This window comes from Lissotriton vulgaris, chromosome 3_1, assembly GCF_964263255.1.
Source record: "Lissotriton vulgaris chromosome 3_1, aLisVul1.2, whole genome shotgun sequence".
NCBI lineage: Eukaryota > Metazoa > Chordata > Amphibia > Caudata > Salamandridae > Lissotriton > Lissotriton vulgaris.
The window spans coordinates 148,604,074-148,624,045 of NC_141689.1; the positions used below are offsets into that span (position 1 = coordinate 148,604,074).

At 41.5% G+C, this 19,972-nt stretch overlaps 1 protein-coding gene across 1 annotated transcript in view; it reads right to left on the minus strand.

Annotated features, from left to right (window-relative positions):
- The window catches only part of LOC147726124 (receptor-type tyrosine-protein phosphatase mu-like), a 1,369,719-nt gene that overhangs the window by 546,751 nt on the left and 802,996 nt on the right, over window positions 1-19,972 (minus strand). The window contains exon 13 of the mRNA XM_086960227.1: window positions 14,465-14,568. Coding sequence (XP_086816353.1) covers window positions 14,465-14,568 — 104 coding nt within the window. The remainder of the gene's footprint in view (window positions 1-14,464; window positions 14,569-19,972) is intronic.

Genomic DNA, 19,972 nt, shown 5'->3' on the forward strand with positions numbered 1-19,972 from the left:
GCGCAACGAGGAAAGAATACGTTTTTTGGAATGAGCAAGGGTGGGGAACGAAATATGTTTTGGAGGCAGGGTAAACAAAATGGCAGAAAGAAGAGAAAAGGGAGAACATTGGGCCTGTTCCAAAGAGCTCCATGCGGTGCAGGAAGAGGAGGTTGAATCTGAAAGGAAAGTCCAAATTTGCTTCGAAGAAAAAGTTGAATGGTACAGTTTAAGATTTGGGAAGTTGACTCCCCCAGAGTCCTTAGGAACACTCTAGATTTACGAATGTTCCACAAAAACTTGGTGAGAATAGTATAGATGGTGCAAAAGAAAGTGTTGGGAAGAGTGATAGGGAGCATGGAGAGGTAAAAATTAATGATTGGGAGAAATTTCATTTTAATTGTGGCTAACCTACCCCATCAAGAAAGGAAGAGAGGAGACCACCTGCCAATTAGGGCCGAGGTTTTTTTGCAAATTTCAGCAAGATTAATTTTGACCAGATCCCTAAGATTATTACAATAAAGAACACCAAGACATTTGATGTGAGAGGGGGACCATGTAAAACCAGAATTAGTAAACATGGAAGGGAGGCAGAATTTGTTGAGGGGTAGAATTTCAGATTTGTCGACATTCAATTTATAGCCTGAGACAGTGGAATATGAAGATAACAAGGAAAAGAATTCAGGTAAGGTAACAGATGGATTAGAAATAAAAAGAAGAATATAATCAGCGTAAGTGGTGAACTTAATCTCAACGTCATGAAAAATAAAACCGGTGTAGCATTTGGAGCGTCTAATGTTTTCCAGGAAAGGCTCGAGGGCTAGAATGAAGAGAAGGGGAGAAAGAAGACAACCCTGTCTAGTGCCGCGGAGAAGAGGGAAATAATTGGATTGACAACCATTAACCCAGACGGAGGTGGTTGGAGCTGAATATAGTATTTTGATAAGATTAATAATAGTGGGGCTGAAGCCGTGCCAACGCAAAGAGCCAAAAATGAAATCCCAACTTACCCGGTCAAAAGCTTTTTCAGCATCAAGAGTGCCTGCTGCAAGGGGAGAGTCAGATTTTGTAGAAAGATGTATAATATTAAGAAGGGTACGCTAGTAGTCTGTGATGGAACGACCTTTTACAAAACCTGATTGGTATATGTTAACTAAATCAGGTATAACCTTATTAATGCGAAGGGCAAGAAGCTTGGCATAAATGTTGCAATCGGTATTAATAAGGGAAATTGGTCTGTCGTTCTTACATTGGGTGGGATCTTTATCCTTTTTTGGGATAAGACAAAGCATTGCTTGTGTAAAGGTACCTTGTGAAGAACCAGCGGTCAAAAACAAATCAATCAATGACATCAAGTGAATAACCAGAAGACTTTTAAAGTGTATGAGGAAACGAATCGTGAAACCGTCCGGACCTGGTATAAGTGGATTTGGGGATGGATTGAAAAAAGGAATCGAGTTGATCAGATGAGGGAGAGGTCTCTGGTATATATAAAGAGGAGTAATATTTAGAAAAGCAATCAGGTATGGAGAAATCAGAATAGCGTAAATTGCCCGAAGTATCAGTAATATCTGCAATTTTAGACATCTGTTTCTTAATCTTAAGATAGTTAGTTAAAGATTTTCCAGCTTTGTTACGACCGCCATACATCTTAAAATTAAATTTGAGGAGGGTGTTGCTAGCCGAATCCCAAGAGAGCTTATTGTACTGCATCTTAGTTTGAATGAGAAGAGGTAAAGTATCAAGAGAAGAATTGGTAAAAAATGTGTGTTCAAGAGCTTTAATTTGTTTGAGAAGCGTTAGGGAATGAGAAAGGGCTTTCTTTTTCTTTCGAGAGACGTAGTCGATAATAAAGCCCTTTCTTTCGAGAGACATAGTCGATAATAAATCCCCGACCCCTATGTGTTATAACAGGTGATTACATATATAAAGGATGGTAATTATTTTGAGGCATGAGCTATTTAGAACCCGAACAGGATTACATGCTGGCCACGATAAATTTGTACATGAAGGGCATTTGGGTATCTCAGCTACATATAAGGAACCACAACATTATTACTAGTGAGCATCTATGGATGCCAAGTGTGTAGCATCATGGTTGAGAAGCTTTCGTTTCGGTCAACCACCTGAAAACTCATGAGAAATCAATATTTCCAGTCCCACCCCCTGATGGTCTTTGGGAAAAACTTGCATTAGATTTTTCAGGTGCGCTTCATTTACATCCTTTTGATATCAGGTACTGAATTGTTCTTTTTTACTACTTTTTCAAATGGCTGTATTTTTCTTTTGTGGACTCTGCTAATATGAAGAAGGTTATCACATTTTTGGAACGTATACATTTTGATTGGAGGTTTTCTCAAACAAATTGTCACAGATAATGGTATTCATTTTACACCCAATGACGTAATACATTTTTTAGTAATTCATGTGTTCTACAATAACCTTGGAGAGGTGAGGTGTGGTGTAGCGGCCAGGGTAGTTGACTTCAGAGAAAAAGGTTCACGGTTTGTTCCCCAGTTCCGGCGGCAGCTCAGCTCAGAATCATGTGACTTTAAGTAATAGCTCATTTAATTTCCACTAAGGCCCCCAGCACCTTGAGACCCGTAAGGGTGAGTAGTTCACGCTTTACAAATACAGATTTATGGAGTTTACAGTCTATCCTTAAACAGTCTTGTGGAAGCTATAATAATTTTTTATGGATTTTACAGTCCATCCTCAAACAGTCTTGTAGAAAGCTATAATCGTTTTTTGAAGAAGAGTATTTAGACTGCTTTGCCTGCTGGTCTTGATGTTAATAGTCATCTTAAACAAAAAAATTGACCTAAATCACCTCTCACACTCTGTAACAGGTGTTTCACCTTTCAAATTAATAAACACAAAACCCAAAACCAAAGTAATTCCCGAATGATTGAAGGTTCTTGTGGGTCAGACATAGATTTTACACATTCTATTATCAATAAAGATGCATTGTGTTCTAGAGTATAGACAAAAACAAGAAATGGAGAAAGTTTATTTTGATACCAGGAGAAGAGCAAGGATCCAGGATTTGTTTTGGTGGTTGGGGATAAAAAACATGATGTGACTAAAGGTGTGTCTAAGTTCTCTTTTTCTTTTGGGGTCACAAAAGCTTCTGTGTTGCTGCAAGCGAGAGTGTGGTAGAAAATGGGCAGTGTGTGCATATTACTTGTAAATAGGGGAAATATTGAAAAATTCATATTGGATCCGCTGAACTTACAAATAAAACCTGCCACCATGGCCTATCTGGGCACCAGGATAGAGCTTTTGGGAAAAACTTACCAGCGATCAGTAGAATATGGCAAAAGCAGGGTGGTCGATGGCGGAGCTAAACAGGAAGCGTCTAAGTCCATTGGTGTTCAGCCATTAATACATTTACACCATTTCTGCTGGGGAGAGGAGCTGGCCTGACGGCTAGGGCGGTCGACCTTGGAGATGGTACACCAGGTTCTAGTCTCGGCAGGGACATGCAACGTCCTGTGGATCTGGGCAAATCACAATCTCCCCGTGCCTAACAAAAATTAATGTGTCTTCATGTCACGCACCTGGTGCTCGTGTAAAGCGCTTTGATTACCGATACCTATGGGTAAAGTTTGCGCAATATAAAACTCCGGGGAAAAAATGTGGTCCAAAGCAGGCCCACCTGCTGCAGAAGAACTAAAACCTAGATCAGATGTGTCTTTGTTTGCACAGCAGACGGGTCGCTTATCCTCCCTTTTTGTGTGTGATTATGTGACGAGTGGAGTGCCATTATCGCTGCAAGTAGAATGCATTTAATTACTTTTCTAGTCAGTACATCCAACTACTGAGGGGTATTTGCTAAATGAAATGCATAGAGGCAACCACAAAAGAGGAATAAAACTGATACATAAAATTTAAATGTTGTTCGTTTACCAATATGTTAAACAAAGCTGAATAATAATTCATATCCCTGGAAAAAACGGAAGTCTATTATTTGTACCAACAAAGAACCAAACTGAGGCAACTACACATGATACAGCACCATCAGCATATCCAGCTGTGCTGTGTGTTATGCAGCGTGAAGGTGTGCACTGTGACTACAGTTAGAACAGTCATAATCCGTCTCAAAGTGAGTATTTTACCTGAAAAATAGTAATTAAAATAGGAAAGGAGGGTGGCTTGGCGCCGTGGGTGATGGCGGCGCCTGAGTGAAGCTCCGCTGTGGCACCGGGAGACTCACCTCTTATTGCCCACAGTTCCTGTGTTGGAGGTCTGGTCCTGCCGCCGGAACACCTCCGCTATGCTTCACGACTCCTGAGACACTTCTGTCCATACGGAAGACGGAGGAAAACGCTGCTCTGCTCCTGAGGGCGCTCCGGTGCTCGCGACCGCCATCTTGTGGGTCCCGACACAGAGCGTCTCTCTCTTAAAGGCGAGTGCGTTTAACTTTCTTTTTCTTCACCTGCAAATCGCCGAATTCTTGAATCGCTTCTGTAACCTCCAGGAGGTCGAGGCTTGCTGTGCTGATCCAGAGGCGATGTGTATCTGTGGTTGAATATTTTTTCACACAGCGCACCCGCCATTTTGTGCACTTCGAAGTACTTCTGCCTGCATATTGATATGTTTACTTCGTACTTCCTGCGCCTCATGGCTTTACTTGGCACAACATAATGTCCTCTGGTCACCTTTTGGACGGATTTCATTAACATGAATAATCATTTCACTGCAGAGTAGAAGAGGTCACTTGCTGTTCCTACCAGTCGCTGCATTTTTATGAGAAATACCTCAATACTATACTGGCTTCCTTCCTGGCTCCTTTTCATTTTATTGACGATTTTATGACAATTACTCACTGCAGGCTTTGCTGTTTGGATGTTCTTTTCACTTCAGCGGATTTTACACCTTTATCCAATTTGCCTCTTGGATGTCAATTCTACTTTTGAACTTCTTCTATACTACAACTGATTGCGCAAATGTGCCCTAACAATATGTATCCTCTCTGTTTACAGTATTGACTTGGTTGACTTCTCTCCTTAATCTACATACTGGCTGTTCATGCTTCAACCCTTCCCTTATATTACTCACGCCCAACGCCTCATTACTGGACCTGCCTACAAGTGACTATATTCGTTATACAAAGTGTCTTTCTCCTTTTGCTGTCCAGTGCTGTTACATTGCATTTCCTGCCCGTTTCTCAACTTCTTTATATGGGACGACAAAAACACATGTCACGATTCTCCTCCAAAGCGACCACAAGGGTGGCTTTTGTTAAGAACTCTAAAGTTTTTTCAGCTCTTTCTCAGTTAGAAGACTCTCTTGCAACATCTAGCTCGGAGACGGTCATGGATCCGTCCTCTCAGCCACCATCAGGAAAAACAACTGTTAAAAGACTGAAAAAAGACCCTCCTTCACCGCCTAAGCCATCGACACCTGTATCTATGGAGCTCTTATTGGAGGAAATCCGATCATTCCGTCCTTTTCTCGAGGAAATTGGGTTGTTGCGCCCTTTCATGGAGGAGACTAATGCCAAACTTCAGGTTCTAACAGACAATTGGTTCCAAATTGAAACAAGGGTCTCTTCGGTGGAGCAATCTGTCGCATCTTTCCAAGAATCTCAAGCTGCAGTTACACATTTGTCTTCGCAGGTGGGCGTTCTTCAGAAGCAGGTGGAGGAGTTGGAAAATAGAGGCATACGTAACAATCTTCGCATCTACGGCCTGGTGGAGGGTCTTGAAGGGTCTGATCCGCCTGCTTTCTTTAAATCCTTCCTTCCTAAATTGCTTCACCTGCCAGAGGATACATCTCTCAACATCCAACGTGCGCACCGTCTGGGTCGTTTGCCTACGTCCCTCTCCATGTCACAAAGACCAAGAGGCGTAATTCTTTATTTCTTGGAGTACACCCATCTCTTGAAGGTTCTAGCAGCTGCCAAGGCTCTTCCTAAATTGTCATGGTCGGATTCTCCGCTATTCTTCGCTCAGGATTATGCCAAAGCAACTGCTAATCGTAGGAAAGCTTTCCTAAGCATGAGAGAGGTCCTTCGCTCTATGGGTGCTCGGTATGGTTTACACCATCCTTGTCTGTTCAAAGTCACCTATAATAACAAAACTACCACTTATGAAGACCCAGTGAGACTGCAAAGCTTCATCAATGCACACCATACCTCTGCCATGGATGCCTCTGGTCCTTCATCCTCTTCCCCTGGTTGACTTTTTACATTGCACATCTTAGTAATGTTCTCGTTCTTTCTTTGCTTGCATTTTCCCTTTTGATGTTATCTTTTTTCCTTCGCTTGTCTGAATGTTCCGTCTTTTGCATTGCAGTGTTGCTGTTTGCTTCACGCTTCTGGTTGACTTACATCTGCATTAGCTAGCTTAGGTGCTAGTCTTACGTTCTGTCGTCCTGGTTACTCCCTTTTGAAATTTCTTGCCTGTTTCAATGTTTTTACTCTTGTGATGTTCTCCTCCAAGATGTGTTCCATGGTCCTTTTATAGGCAATAGTTTTTTGTATCACCTTCTTATTTTTCCCCATCTTTGTTTCCACAGGAACCCTTCGTTGTCTGATGCTGTCTTCCCGGTTCCCTGCCCGGCTGACCTCAGTTGTGTTGCCTTGCCTACCTGGCCCCTTCCCCCCTCAACTTCTTCTCGTATTTCTCCTTCGTAGGTATGTTTCCCTCATGTTTTTTGCACCTTCTTTGTTTTTTGTTCATGTCCTCTTCCCCTTCCTTTATCAATCGATTTCCTTTTTTGCATAATGATGATGATTCTCTTCTTTCAGGTTATATTTCCCTTTTCCTCAGTTTCAAAAACTTCTACTCTTTACTCTTCTATCCATTCTTCTACATAGCTTTTCTTTTCTCTACTTTCTACTTTTTAATTTTGGGTCTTTTTCCTACTTATGCGTTTCTTTTCCTTGCACATTGCTTTCTACTTGTTCACTTCACTCTTCGTTCTCTTCTTACACTTCTGACTATTTTTTTCTCTTCCTCTGATTTCATCTTTTTTATTTCTTCTATTTTGAATTACTTGGGTTACCAATTTATGGCTTTATTGTGTAAACTATGTCTTTGAATATAGTTTCCTGGAATGTTAAGGGTATTAATTCCCCAATTAAACGACAGCGCATTTTATCTCACCTAGCCAAATTAAATATTGACATTGTGTTTCTCCAAGAAACTCACCTTTCAGACATAGAATCTGAGAAACTTAAGAGAGGTTGGGTGGGTGAAGTCTTTTACTCTCAGGGTGATGGTAAACGTAATGGTGTTGCTATTTTATGTCGCAGGTCGCTCCCTCTCACAGTCATCTCTCAAGACTCAGACACTAATGGTAGATGGAACCATTTCAGACTATCGCTTAGAGGTGTTCCAATCTCCCTCCTTAATGTTTATGGTCCCACAAACGGTGAACCCCTTTTTTGGGCTGAATTTTCTCCCCGCATTACCCAATTCATGGATGACAATTTCATCCTTGCAGGAGACTGTGATCACCCTCTTGATCCTTTTCTGGACAGGAGGTCTGATGTCACTTATATTCCCACAAAACCACACAAACTCTTTGCTCAAGCCATTTCGCAGCATAAGCTTGTTGACTCCTGGCGTCTATGTAACCCGACTTTGCAAGAGTTTACTTTTTATTCATCCCATCACCGTTCCCAATCACGACTTGATTATATTTTTGTATCCCACGCACTTACTCAAACGCTCCAGGCGGCAGAAATTGGTCCGATTTTGCTTTCTGACCATGCCCCTGTAGTAGTCAGTCTTGAGGTTTTGCCCAAAATTGATGGTCCTAACGGTGGCGTTTTAACAATGCCCTCCTTCTAGATCCCAAGTTTTCCACTTCCTTTTCTACCTTTTTTGATGAATTTTTTCTTTTTAATGATATCCCGCCTATTTCAAAACATACTCTCTGGGATACTTTTAAAGCAGCTGCACGCAACTTCATTATTAATTTTGTCGCCAAAAAACGAAAAACTGCTCGCCAATTTACCAAAAACCTCCTCCATGACATTAAGAGATTGGAACACGCCTATTTCACTTCACATTCATCAGATAGTTTGACATCTATAGTCGCTGCCAAAATCAAATTTAATGAAAAGTCTACTGAAGACGCTTCTTTATATTTGCTTAAATCCAGTGCCAAATTTTATGGTGGTAAGAACAAAGCTGGAAAGATTCTTGCTAACTACTTAAAGGAAAAGCATAATAAAGTAAATATTGAATCAATTTATGATGATGATGCACGCTTACAACATAAGGATGCTGACATTCTTGCTACTTTCTCTCATTTCTATGAGACCTTATACACTTCAGACACCCAATCTTCTCCTCAATCTCTTGCTCACTTTTTCTCTACCATTCAAACCCCTACTTCTTTCCCTCTTGACCTTTCTTCCTTAGAATCTGACATTTCACAAAAAGAATTGCTTGCTGCCCTTCAACGTTTAAAACTCAACAAGGCTCCTGGCCCTGATGGTTTTACTGTTGAGTTTTATCTCCACTTTTCAAAATTACTCATCCCAAAACTCCATTCCCTTCTCCACTCTTTTGCTGAATTTGGTTCTTCCTCTGGCACTTTCTCGGATGCACACATTTGTTTAATTCCTAAACCCGGGAAAGATGTCCAGTATTGTAAAAACTACAGACCCATCTCCCTTGTTAATATAGATTACAACATTTTTGCTAAATCATTAGCGATTAGATTAGACCATTTACTTCCTGACCTTCTAGGAGATGAACAATCAGGCTTTGTTAAAGGACGTTACATCACTGATAACACAAGACTCTTATTTAACATCTTAACAAAATCTTCACATCTCCAATACCCCCTCGCTGCTATAGCCTTGGACGCTGAAAAAGCGTTTGACAGGGTAGAATGGTCCTACCTCTTTCACACTCTTAATTGGTTTGGGTTTGGCCCTAAATTTATTTCCCTAATTTCGTTATTATACTCCCATCCACGAGCTGCAGTTTTTGCTAATGGCCAAATTTCTCCTTATTTTGATCTTGGTAGAGGTGTTCGTCAAGGATGCCCTCTTTCACCTTTTCTATTTAACCTGGCCCTAGAACCCTTTTTGTCCAGACTACGTCAAAATCCGGCTATTCATGGCTTTCAGACTAAGGATCTTTCCATAAAACTCGCTGCGTATGCAGACGACATTTTACTTTTTATCTCGAACCCTACTGTTTCCATCCCCGCTTTTTTAGCAGAAGTACAGCATTATTCCTCAATTTCTGGTTATAAACTTAACCATGATAAATGCGAAATTCTACCTCTGACAAAGTTCACTTTTAAAAGTGACTTTAGCGCCTCCAATTTCACCTGGAGTTCCTCTCATATTAAATATTTAGGATTACATATTACCCCCTCCATCCCTGACACCGCTTCACTTTGTCTAACCAAGTGCATCCAAACACTGTCTGACCTTACGGCTAAGTGGCACCCTCTTTACCTGTCTTGGTGGGGTCGCTTAGACACTATCAAAATGATGCTCTCCCCTGTTGTTCTCTATACTCTCTCCAATATTCCCATCGCTATTCCAGCTAAGTTTATAAAAAAAATTAATTCAGTTTTATCTTCCTTTTTATGGCATAAGAATAAACCCAGAATGTCCCTTGCCAGACTCACTCGCCCTGCTTCCGAAGGTGGTGTTAACTTTCCGAATTTCTTGGTCTATCATAGAGCTTTTTTGCTACGTCAATCCTCCTTTTGGCTACAAGATCCTCATTCTCCTTGCCCTTTGTGGACTAAGGTGGAGCGTCTTTTTCTCTCACCTTTCTCTTTTGCTGAATGTATCTCCTTTTCCCGCAAACCCTCCTCAATTCTTACTCCTATACATAAATTTACTCTCAAACTCCTCCTCTCCTCTCATCCTCCTCCTCCTGTTTGTGTTACTGATTTCCTCTCCTCCACTATTTGGCACAATAAATACCTTTTACTCCGAGGTAAGCCTATTCTTTGGAAGTCTTGGAGAGCCAAAGGTCTGATTTGGATCTCACAATTGTTTTCACAGTCCACTTTCTTGCCTTTCCACACTCTTCGCACCACCTTTGATTTACCCCTTTCTTCTGCTCCCCAATATCTCCTCCTCAAAGCATCAGTTATGGAGGCCTATAATAAACTTCCCGAATCCCATCCCTCTACATCTACCCCTGATCCTATTACTCAACTTCATTCCACATTACTAACACTTCCAAAAGCTTCTGTCCTATATAAACACTTTCATACACACACTCTTCCCAGACTCAAAAGCAAAGTGGAGGAGCATTGGGAGAGTGATCTTTCCTTGTCTTGGCCACCTTCTTTTTGGGATAAGATTTGGATGAAGATTCGTAAAACTTCCAGAGCTGCTTCTCTAACGCAATCTATATTTTTTATTTATAATCGCTTACTACACACTCCTTCCACCCTTCACAAACGCTTCCCTACCACACCAGATACATGTTGGTCATGCTCTTCCCCTAATGCTACTTTGTTTCACATGTTGTTCCTTTGCAAGGAGGTACATGCCTTCTGGTTACAAGTTTGGGCTCAAATTAATGTAATTTTTTCCACTAGTATTCCATTTTCTCATGCTCAAATCTTTCTGGGAAGCCTCTCCCCTTGTTGGGACCAGAATGATCTCAATGTTCGCATTGTTGACTTATTATTGGCAGTTGCATTTCAACAAATTACTATCAACTGGAAGTCTACGTCCAGTATCACTTTCAAAGCTTGGTGGTATAATGTTTGTCACAACCATAGACTTGATAATGCTTTTGTTTTTCCTGCACAGTTGGCAGCTAAACGTGCTTAGTTATGACTTCCTATTACGTTGTATTTAGATAATTGTACAACCCGCTCCTTTCGTCCACGACCTGCTCAGCAGGAGGTTCCTAAACCCCCTTGATACCCTTTTCATATCCTCATGTTCGGCTAAACTGTTTTATTGCATACCTCTAATTGCATTTGTTTCTATTGCATATTAATTACACCCTTTGGGCCCGATTCACAGAATGAACTTAAGATTCAATCCTAAACTTACTACTATTTTGGTATTCACAGAATGCACTTACTACTTTTGGCATTCACAGAATGAACTTACTACTTTTGGTATTCACAGAAGTTAGGATTTTGTCTTAAGTCTGTCTTAAGTCTGTCTTAAGTCTGTCTTAAGTTTGTCTTAAGACAAACTTAAGACAAAATCCTAACTTCTGTGAATACCAAAAGTAGTAAGTGCATTCTGTGAATGCCAAAAGTAGTAAGTGCATTCTGTGAATACCAAAATAGTAGTAAGTTTAGGATTGAGTCTTAAGTTCATTCTGTGAATCGGGCCCACTATTTTTTACCCCTTGATACCCATGATTAATTCATTATGTTTCGAAATGCTCATTTCAAATTGCATTGTTTTTCTTTCTTTTTCTCACTTAATCATCCTGTGTTTCCCTTCTCCTTCTCCTCCCCTTATGATTTTTCCTCATAATACTATGTTCCTATTTTGTATTATTACCTTGTATTCCTTTCAATAAACTTATTTTTGAACTCAAAAAAAAAAAAATAGGAAAGGAGGAGACTAACATTGGTAAATATTAAATCCGAAACAGTATCATCATCATCATCATCAGAATTTGTAAAGCACTGGGTCACACCAATGGTGTGTCCCCGCGCTGAGCAGAAACTCAGAAATGACACAAGATAGGTAGGAGAGCCCTAGCTGTAATGTTTCATGGTCTATTCCGGTTAATAGGTGGGAACAAAACAAGTTTTCAGCCTTTTCCTAAAGGCAGCTTCACATGGCTCTTTCCTCAAATCCATTGGTAATGAATTCCAATGTTTTGCTGCCAGGTATTTGAAAGAGCAGCCTCCTAGCCTGGCCTTCCTAAATCTGGGTACTATTACCAATAACTTTACTTCAGATCTTAGGCTTCTATTAGGGGTGTAGGGTGTAATCATGTCTTGTAGATAACTTGGGCCTTTATTTGCTAGGATACGGTGGCAGACGCACATTGCCTTGAACAGGATCCTCTTGCCCAAAGGCAACCAATGCAATTTGGCCAGGGCCTTTGTGTTGGACGATCTTCTAGGTAGATTCAGCACTAGCCGGGCAGCGGCATTTTGCACTGATTGCAGCTTCTTCAGCCTTTTTTTGCTACACCTAGGTATAGAACATTGCCGTAGTCAATCTGAGAGGTGACCACTGCATGTATTATAGTTTTTCTGTCTTGAACCGGTAAAAGGTCAATAACTTTCTGTAGGGTTTTCAGCGTTCCGAAACATTTGCCTGTTATTTTTTGGATTTGCTTTTCATATGTCAGGTTGGGGTCAAGCCAAACTCCAAGGTTCTTGACTTTGGTTTTAGGAGTTGGGAGCTGCCCGATTGCTTCCAGCCACCAAGCTGATGTCCAGGTAGAAGGCGCTCTTCCCATTACCATCACTTCTGTTTTACTGCCATTAAGTTTTAAGCAGTGGTTTGCCATCCATGCTGTTACTTCCTCCATACATTGGGAAAATTGATGGCCATTATGTTCTGGGTTTTGCGATAGTGTGACGATAAACTGAGTATCGTCAGCATAAGATACAATGGACTCTTTGTGGCCTTCCGCTATATTAGCAAGGGGTCACAGACATAGATTGAACAATGTGGGGCTCAGTATTGACCCCTGGGTAACTCCTTGTAATAGGGGAGATCTCTTGGCATTGAATGTGTCTTGTGTAACCTGGAAACCCCTTTCCACCAGGAAGGATTTCATCCAGCTCAGAGCCATACCCCTGATTCCACAAGATTCTAATCTCTGTAGGAGGAGGCCTTGGGAGACTGTATCAAATGCTGCACCGAGGTCCAACAGGCAGTGCAGCTGTGTGTCCTTCGTCCGCCCGTTGTTTTAGAGTTTCTGTGGCCAGGAGCAAGGAGGTTTCAGTGGACTGTGCAGCACGGAAACCTGATTGTGAGCAGTGTATTAGGTCATTACTATCGCTGTGTTTAGTGAGCAGAGTGTTAACTTTTTTTCTGTGAATTTAGCAAAGAAAGGTAGGAGCGAGATGGGGCGTAAATTATCTAGTACCTCATAATCTATTTGTGGTTTTTTCCTTAATGGGCAGATCATAGCTTGCTTCCATTCATAGGGTACTTCTCCCGATTGGAAGGAGCAGGAGATAAGTTCTGATATGAAAGGTACAATACATTTTGCTCCTTGTAATAAGATTTCGGGACGGGCTGGGTCCCTAGGTGAACCTGATTTGATTCCATTTGCTAATTTCCTTATTAAATCTGGCTTTGGCATTATAAATTCCTCTGGGGTTGCAACTTTGACTACTGTGGATTTAGTGTCTTTGGGGTTAGTAGCCTGTAGTGCTTCTCTAGGGAAAGCATCATGGATCTTTGTCACTTTCTCTGCAAAGAAGTCGGCAATTCTATTGCAGGGTTCCTCCGATGTGAAGGGGGCTCTGTTAGTCTGTCTGCTGACTTTAGGGATTTCAATATGCAAACATCTCTTTTGAGGAGTCTTTGGCCATTTCAATTTTCCCAGTGAAGCACTCACAACGAGTTTTCTTTATCAGAGCGTAGTATGTTTTTTGTTGTTGTTTATATTCTTCTTTAATGTTTCCGCAGTAGTATCAGCGCTTAACTTCTTCAGCTGCTCAACAAAGCATTCATAGAAAATTAATCTAATTAATCTAGTGCAGTTAACTCTGCAAGAAACAAGCCCTTCTTTCAGCGATGGCTCCTCCGATATAACGGCTCAGCCTTGCCCCACTGTAGGCTCAGAGCCAGCCAATGTAAAATATAATGATGTTCTTGCATCGTTTTCGTTTGCATTTGCCGGCTCTTAGCGAGTGCTGTAGGGAGGGGCGGGGCCTAGGCATGGGAGGTGGAAGGAGTGCCACGTGCACTCCACTCCCTAAGTGCTCACGTGTGTTTGGCGGCTGTCCAAAACACAGGTGCGCACATAGGTTTTCTCCAGCCCAGCTGCATTGAGCAGCCGAGCTGGAGAAACCCCAACAGACCCCCTGGTTTGAGCAGGGTGTCTTTTCAGCCCGCTCAGACCAATCCGATTAGATCGGAGTCTGTCCCAGGGGCTGCTGGGACCCAGGAAGAGGAGAAGGCAATGCAATGTTGGAGTTGGCCAGTGGCTAAAGGTAAGCATTTGAAAAAATCTAATATTTCTAACCCCATCAATCTCCGGCACGCCCCCTCCCGTGCTCTGCCTCCCACGCTCTCCCACCCACCACCCTTTATTTGTGGCGGCCGCCACTGTTTATCATGCATTTTTCACATTTAATTTAGACCTTTACATCTCCTAGTACCAGAAAGGCGCCAACAAAAAAATTACACTGAGGTGACAATACAAAAATAAGAAAATAAATTAAGAAAGAGCACCCAAAGGAGTAAAAAAAGAAAAAAATAGGGTAAGAATGTAAGACAGAGAGTAAAAGATAGAAATGAACAAAGGAGAGAAACAGAAAGACAAAACAAAAGAAAGAAAGCAGAAAATTAATAACAGTTGAACCCACAAAGAAGGGATAATACCTGGTAGCCTTGAATCACTCCTTTACAGTCAGATAGTTTCTTCCACTTGATTGTTTTATTCTTGATCTTTACTTCATTTGTTTCCATCTCAGGTTTGTCTGGTGCTATGCAGGAAGAAAACAACATTACCAAAATTACTTTCATTTCATACTGGGGAATACTGGTTGTGATAATCGTGTCTGGAATGAATGCTTCACACAATCTTTAACAGTGTAGAGATTAAGGGGTGTGGGCCAAATCACAAAATATTTCTGATTGGCATGATTACATTGCCTTAGTGGTAAGTTATGACCGAACTTGCTCTAACTGCCCTGTATAGACCTAGACGCGACTAAGTTTGCAGGGTGCTCCACCTATGAAGTCCCTAAGGTTTCTGATCAAGTAAATCCTATTTTTTTAAACACATTGTCAACATCTTAATCCCTTAAGTAAACAAAAAAATCGAATGTTTCATTCATGAAAGTTTTAGTACCACTTTTAACATAAAACCGTGTATACAATCATCAAACAAGTTGTGTGAAAAATATCAAAACATATGCTAACATTCAAAAACTATCACTTATTCAAGAAAAAACCCAATGCATATCGGGTTCATTGGAACCCTTCGTCAGGGGTACTAAATGATACTATAATTTTCCTTGTTCTTCTGGTGATTTTCTTGCCAGTTCCGTACTTGGGCACTACAAAGTAAATGTATTTATGTTAGGCGTAAACCAATTTCGATACACATCAATCTCACATAGGATTAGCACACAGGAAAACATTAATGGATAGAAGCAAAGAAACTCATGGAAAGGAAAATAACAAGAAATGGAATTCATCATCCTGCACGACCCCGATCGACAATCCAAAGTAAGCACTTTAAAATGTGACCATTTAAGGATGTTTTCTAACCCCAAGCGTGTGAATACCGGTAGTGCAAACTCATAGTTCCATGCATGCCCCTCCCTGTACAAATACAAAACACCCTCGCTTGAAAAGAACCTCACAGTCTCCCCTTGCCCTCGGGGTATTATTCAGAAACACGTTTTTACTGTAACAAGAAACAATACCACTTAGCTACATTTCACCCATTATAATGGTCAGGAGATTGCAATTACTCTAGCATCAAAGCACTCTGTCCGAAGCGGACTTACCACCTGCTTCCTGTGATCACAGAGTCCCGTTTTGTTTGTTGATCCCCATCTCTGTGTCATTCACGGGTCTATGAGAAACAAACGTAACCCTTACATGCTTTTTCTCTCCGAAAAATTCTTGTCGGTGTAAATAATGTTAATTAACCTTCGCTTACTGGAGTGGTGTGGCTCACTGGTTAGAGGCAGCAGACCCGGTAGCAGAGAACGGCCTGGGACCAGGGTTCAATCCCGATGCGGCAGGGTCATGGACCAGGGTCAACGGACTCAATAATTCTCACCTCGGTGCCCACGCTAACCAGGGAACACACTTGGCAACTCTGGGCATTAGGCTTGCCTCATCTCTACAACAGATGCCGGGGATGCCTGGTTTCACCTTGGAGATACCCAGAAGGGACCATCTCACAGGGAAAGCCAGGACGGGTTCCCCAGCGGTATTCAGTGCCAGGACGCTCACGGGCAACAGTGCGCTTTACAAGTCCCACACATTTACATTTACATTTACCCTGTCTCTTTTCCGCTTTCTATCGTAACTAGACAGCTGTTCTCTGTGCCGAGTTAACTTGAATCCAAGACTCTATGAAAAGCAGAAGTAACTCTCTCAGACTAACTTAAATGATATTATGATCGAATATGTGCTTGGGTACAGATCAACCTACGCTTACCCAATTTCTGTCCCGCTCTCCTCCGTAATGAAAATAGCCGTGCCCTGCGCCGGTTAAACTTAAATCCAACAATTATCTCTGCAATAAATGAACGGTATCACTAGTTGCCATCAGGCTTCCGCGTTTAACAAAATTTCACTCCTATTACTTAAAAACACCAAACAAGCCTACCTTGCTCAGCCTGCGTTCGCTGCCCTCTGGCCTCCCAAGTCTTTCCGGTGTCAACATCCGGTCCTGCCATGCCGTGCTCATTTAAAGCTCCACTTCAACACCACCGCAACTTTATTTAAAAGTCGTGATGCAAATGCTTCTTTCTCCACATTGACCCCTATTGTGTATAGATAGTGTAAGCTTTAGTGTGAAATAAAAAGAAAAAATAAAGAAAAAATGAAAGATAACCTCAATGCCGCTATGTGTATACCAAAAGAAAAGGAAGATTGCAGAAAGCGTGTGCTTATCCTTTACAATGGGTGTATCCATACAGTCTTGTGGACTCAATTATCTCGTTATACCTCATATTATTCTGTAGAATTTCTTTATGTACATTTCCGATTATTTATATTGAGCTTATGAAAAAATTACGTTTCTCAACTCTTGAAAACAAGTCACTGAATACTATGAAATTATTCAATTTCAGTTACACAATGCATTGAACAACCTCACATTTTCGCTGTGTTTAATCACTGTTTATAAAAAAGATGATAATTCATATTGGTCGTTGAGACCGTCTGGGTTCATGGTGCCAAGAAACTTGATCCAAAACGTTTCCCTACGTGAAAGTGCATTATTGTGATCTTTGCCTACATGTGTTTCGACCACTTCTAAGACCGTGAACCTTAACTGCGGTATGGTATGTGATGCCTTCAACCAGTGGGTTGCTAAGCTAGATGATAAATGTTTGTTGTGAATGGTACTTTTGTGTTCGATAATACGAGTTTTGATTTTCCTGGATGTCCTCCCTACATATACCAAAGCACAGGGTCAACGTATAGCATAGATTACCCCCGTGGTATTGCAGTCAGCGCTGTGTCTAAGTTTAATTTGTTGGCCAGTCCTGGTGTGTCCAAAAGTCTTACTCACAATAACATTACTGCATTGACTGCAGTTTTGGCATTTTCTCATGCCTCTGTGATTAGTACTGTCAGTTGAGCGTGGTTTTTTCAAAATTTCTCCGATATTTTTAGCGTGTGTGTGTGCAAAAATGGGGGTATTTCTGAATAAATTCACGAAGTCAGGTTCATTTGCTATAATCTCCCAGCGTTTCCGTATTACCTGTTTGATCCTCAGTGATTGTGTCTAGTGTTTCATAATGAATACTATCTGCTCATTGGTTGACTTTTCGGATTTCTTCAATAATCTTATTCTGTCCAATTTCGCAACTTTTTTCTCCGCGTCCTTAAATACTTTCACCGGGTACCCCCGTTCCTTGTATCTGTCTGCCTGAGCTTTAATCAGAGTCTCATACTCCCTCTGTTCTGAGGAAATCCTTTTGATTCTGATGAATTGTGAGGTGGGTAGGTGATCCTTAAGTGTGCGGGGATGCGTGCTTGCATAATGCAGAGCATTGTTGACATCTGTCGGTTTGCAGAATACTGTGGTGGAGATTCCTTCACGTGTTTTGCAAATTTCTACGTCCAGAAATTTGATGCATTCCTCCTGAATGTTATGTGTAAATTTTATTTTCGGATTTCTTCCATTCAATTCTAGTATCCGGTCTTCCAAATCCAATTTACTTCCTAGCCAGAAAATTAGGATATCATCAATGAATCTCAAGAACAACAGTATGTTGTCCGTCCACTTCGGGTCTTGAAGATTGAATTCATGTTCGAAATGAGCCATGAAAGTGTTGGCGTACGCCGGGGCTCCAGGAAAGCCCATTGAAGTTCCTGTTCTTTGTAAAAAGTAATCTGAGTTCCATGTAAAGTAGCTGTGGTAGAGTGAGAAATGTAATAGTTCTAGTAAAAATACACTCAATTCTTGATCGAGGTCTGAGTCTAGTAGTCTCCATTCCATAGCCTCAAATCCTTCCATATGCGCTATAGACGTATATAGTGCTACTACATCGATGGTACACAGAACCATTGTCCCATCTACTTGGTTGTTTACAGATATATATATACAGGGCAGTTTATCATATCGGGTTGTGGGCACAACCTTCAGCAGGGTAGCTCCTTGAAGGGATTGCATATAAAAAAAATCAGATTAACCAGAAATAGCAGGTTTGCAGGTCTAACACTTACAGAGCACTTGCTCTAAAACACATTTTACTACTATATTATGAAAACATAATTCTGGAAGTGTTAATAGTTGACAATAGCTTTGTTTAAATTTGTTTTGTAGCATTTTGTTGTGGTAGGGATGTGTTTCGCTGCTTTTTTGTGCTGCTATGTTTTTGTGCTACTATGTTTTTGTGCTGCAATCCTTACATTGTACTATTGTTGTATTTTATTGTGCTTTTTGTGTTGACTTCTCTTTTCACTGAGTTCTGCTCTTTTGTATTTTAATTCTAGTGTTGTGTTGCTTTTTGTATGCTATTTTCTGTTGTTTATTTAAAAAAACGATGGCAGTACATACCTGGAAGGCCTGTGTGAAATCAACGACGTGCCACTGTCCAAGGTGGTAAAATAGCGCTGCTGCAGCTCTGCAACTACATGCGCCACCAGTCCGCCTAAAGTTGCAGGAGAGGTCATGTCGTAACTAAGCACTACTACTTATTTTCTGTAATTCTAAGATTACAGATGTCTTCTAAGGGTTTTATTACGACTTTGGTGGTCCTACAGCGGATAGTGCAACACGCCGTCTGCTGTAGGTCCATCAAAGCTGTGGTGCGCAGCGGTCTAAGGCGGCAGTCTGTCAGGCCCATTGAAGAGCCTGACATGCAGACCGCCATTCTCAGAGCGCCCACTGCCCCTTTTGCAAGGAGTGGCATACATGCCACACCGCGCAGCAACTGGGGATGCAAACCAGGGGTGCACTACATTTACCCCCGCATGCACCCCCAGGCGCAGGAGTGGCAGAGGGCCCTGTTAAGGCCCCCTTTGTTGCCTCTCCGACCAGCACATTAGTGCTTTTGACTGTTGCGTGACCACCGCAGGATCCTTGATCCACAGCAGTCGCAGCAGTCCTTTGGAGGTTCGCCCGCCACACTCATAATACTGTGGGCGGGCTCGCAGTGTGTATGTGGTCAAACCATCACCATGGGTTCGAACTCGTAAAGGGTCCCGTGCTTTAATTGTAAAACAATTTTTTCCCCGAAAACTGATCTCTGCACTTGTGCTTAACTCTGGTGTACTGAATCTTGCTTTGTACTTTGGGGGAAGATTTAGTGAAAACAGCATTATTTGTCTCAGGCACTCTACTTTGCTATTTATAGAACCCAGCTCTGCACCTTCGGAGGAACTATTAGTGAAAACTGCATTATTTGGACAGGGGGGCTATTTGTGAAAACTGTATTATTTTATTGTTTCTGGCACACTTTATGGAAATCGCATTACACTGTTGTTCACTTCTTAATTCTGGTACCATGATCACACTCAGACACGCGATTTTTAGGTTTTGGGTAATCTGGTGTTTGAATTACGCTCCTTAACTCCCATAATAATCCACAGGATGCCGCAGGAACACAGTAGTCTCGCACAGTGGATGTGCCACTGATGCGCCAGCTCGTCTGCACCTATCTGCGTCTGGACAGTGGCCAGCATCAACCATGC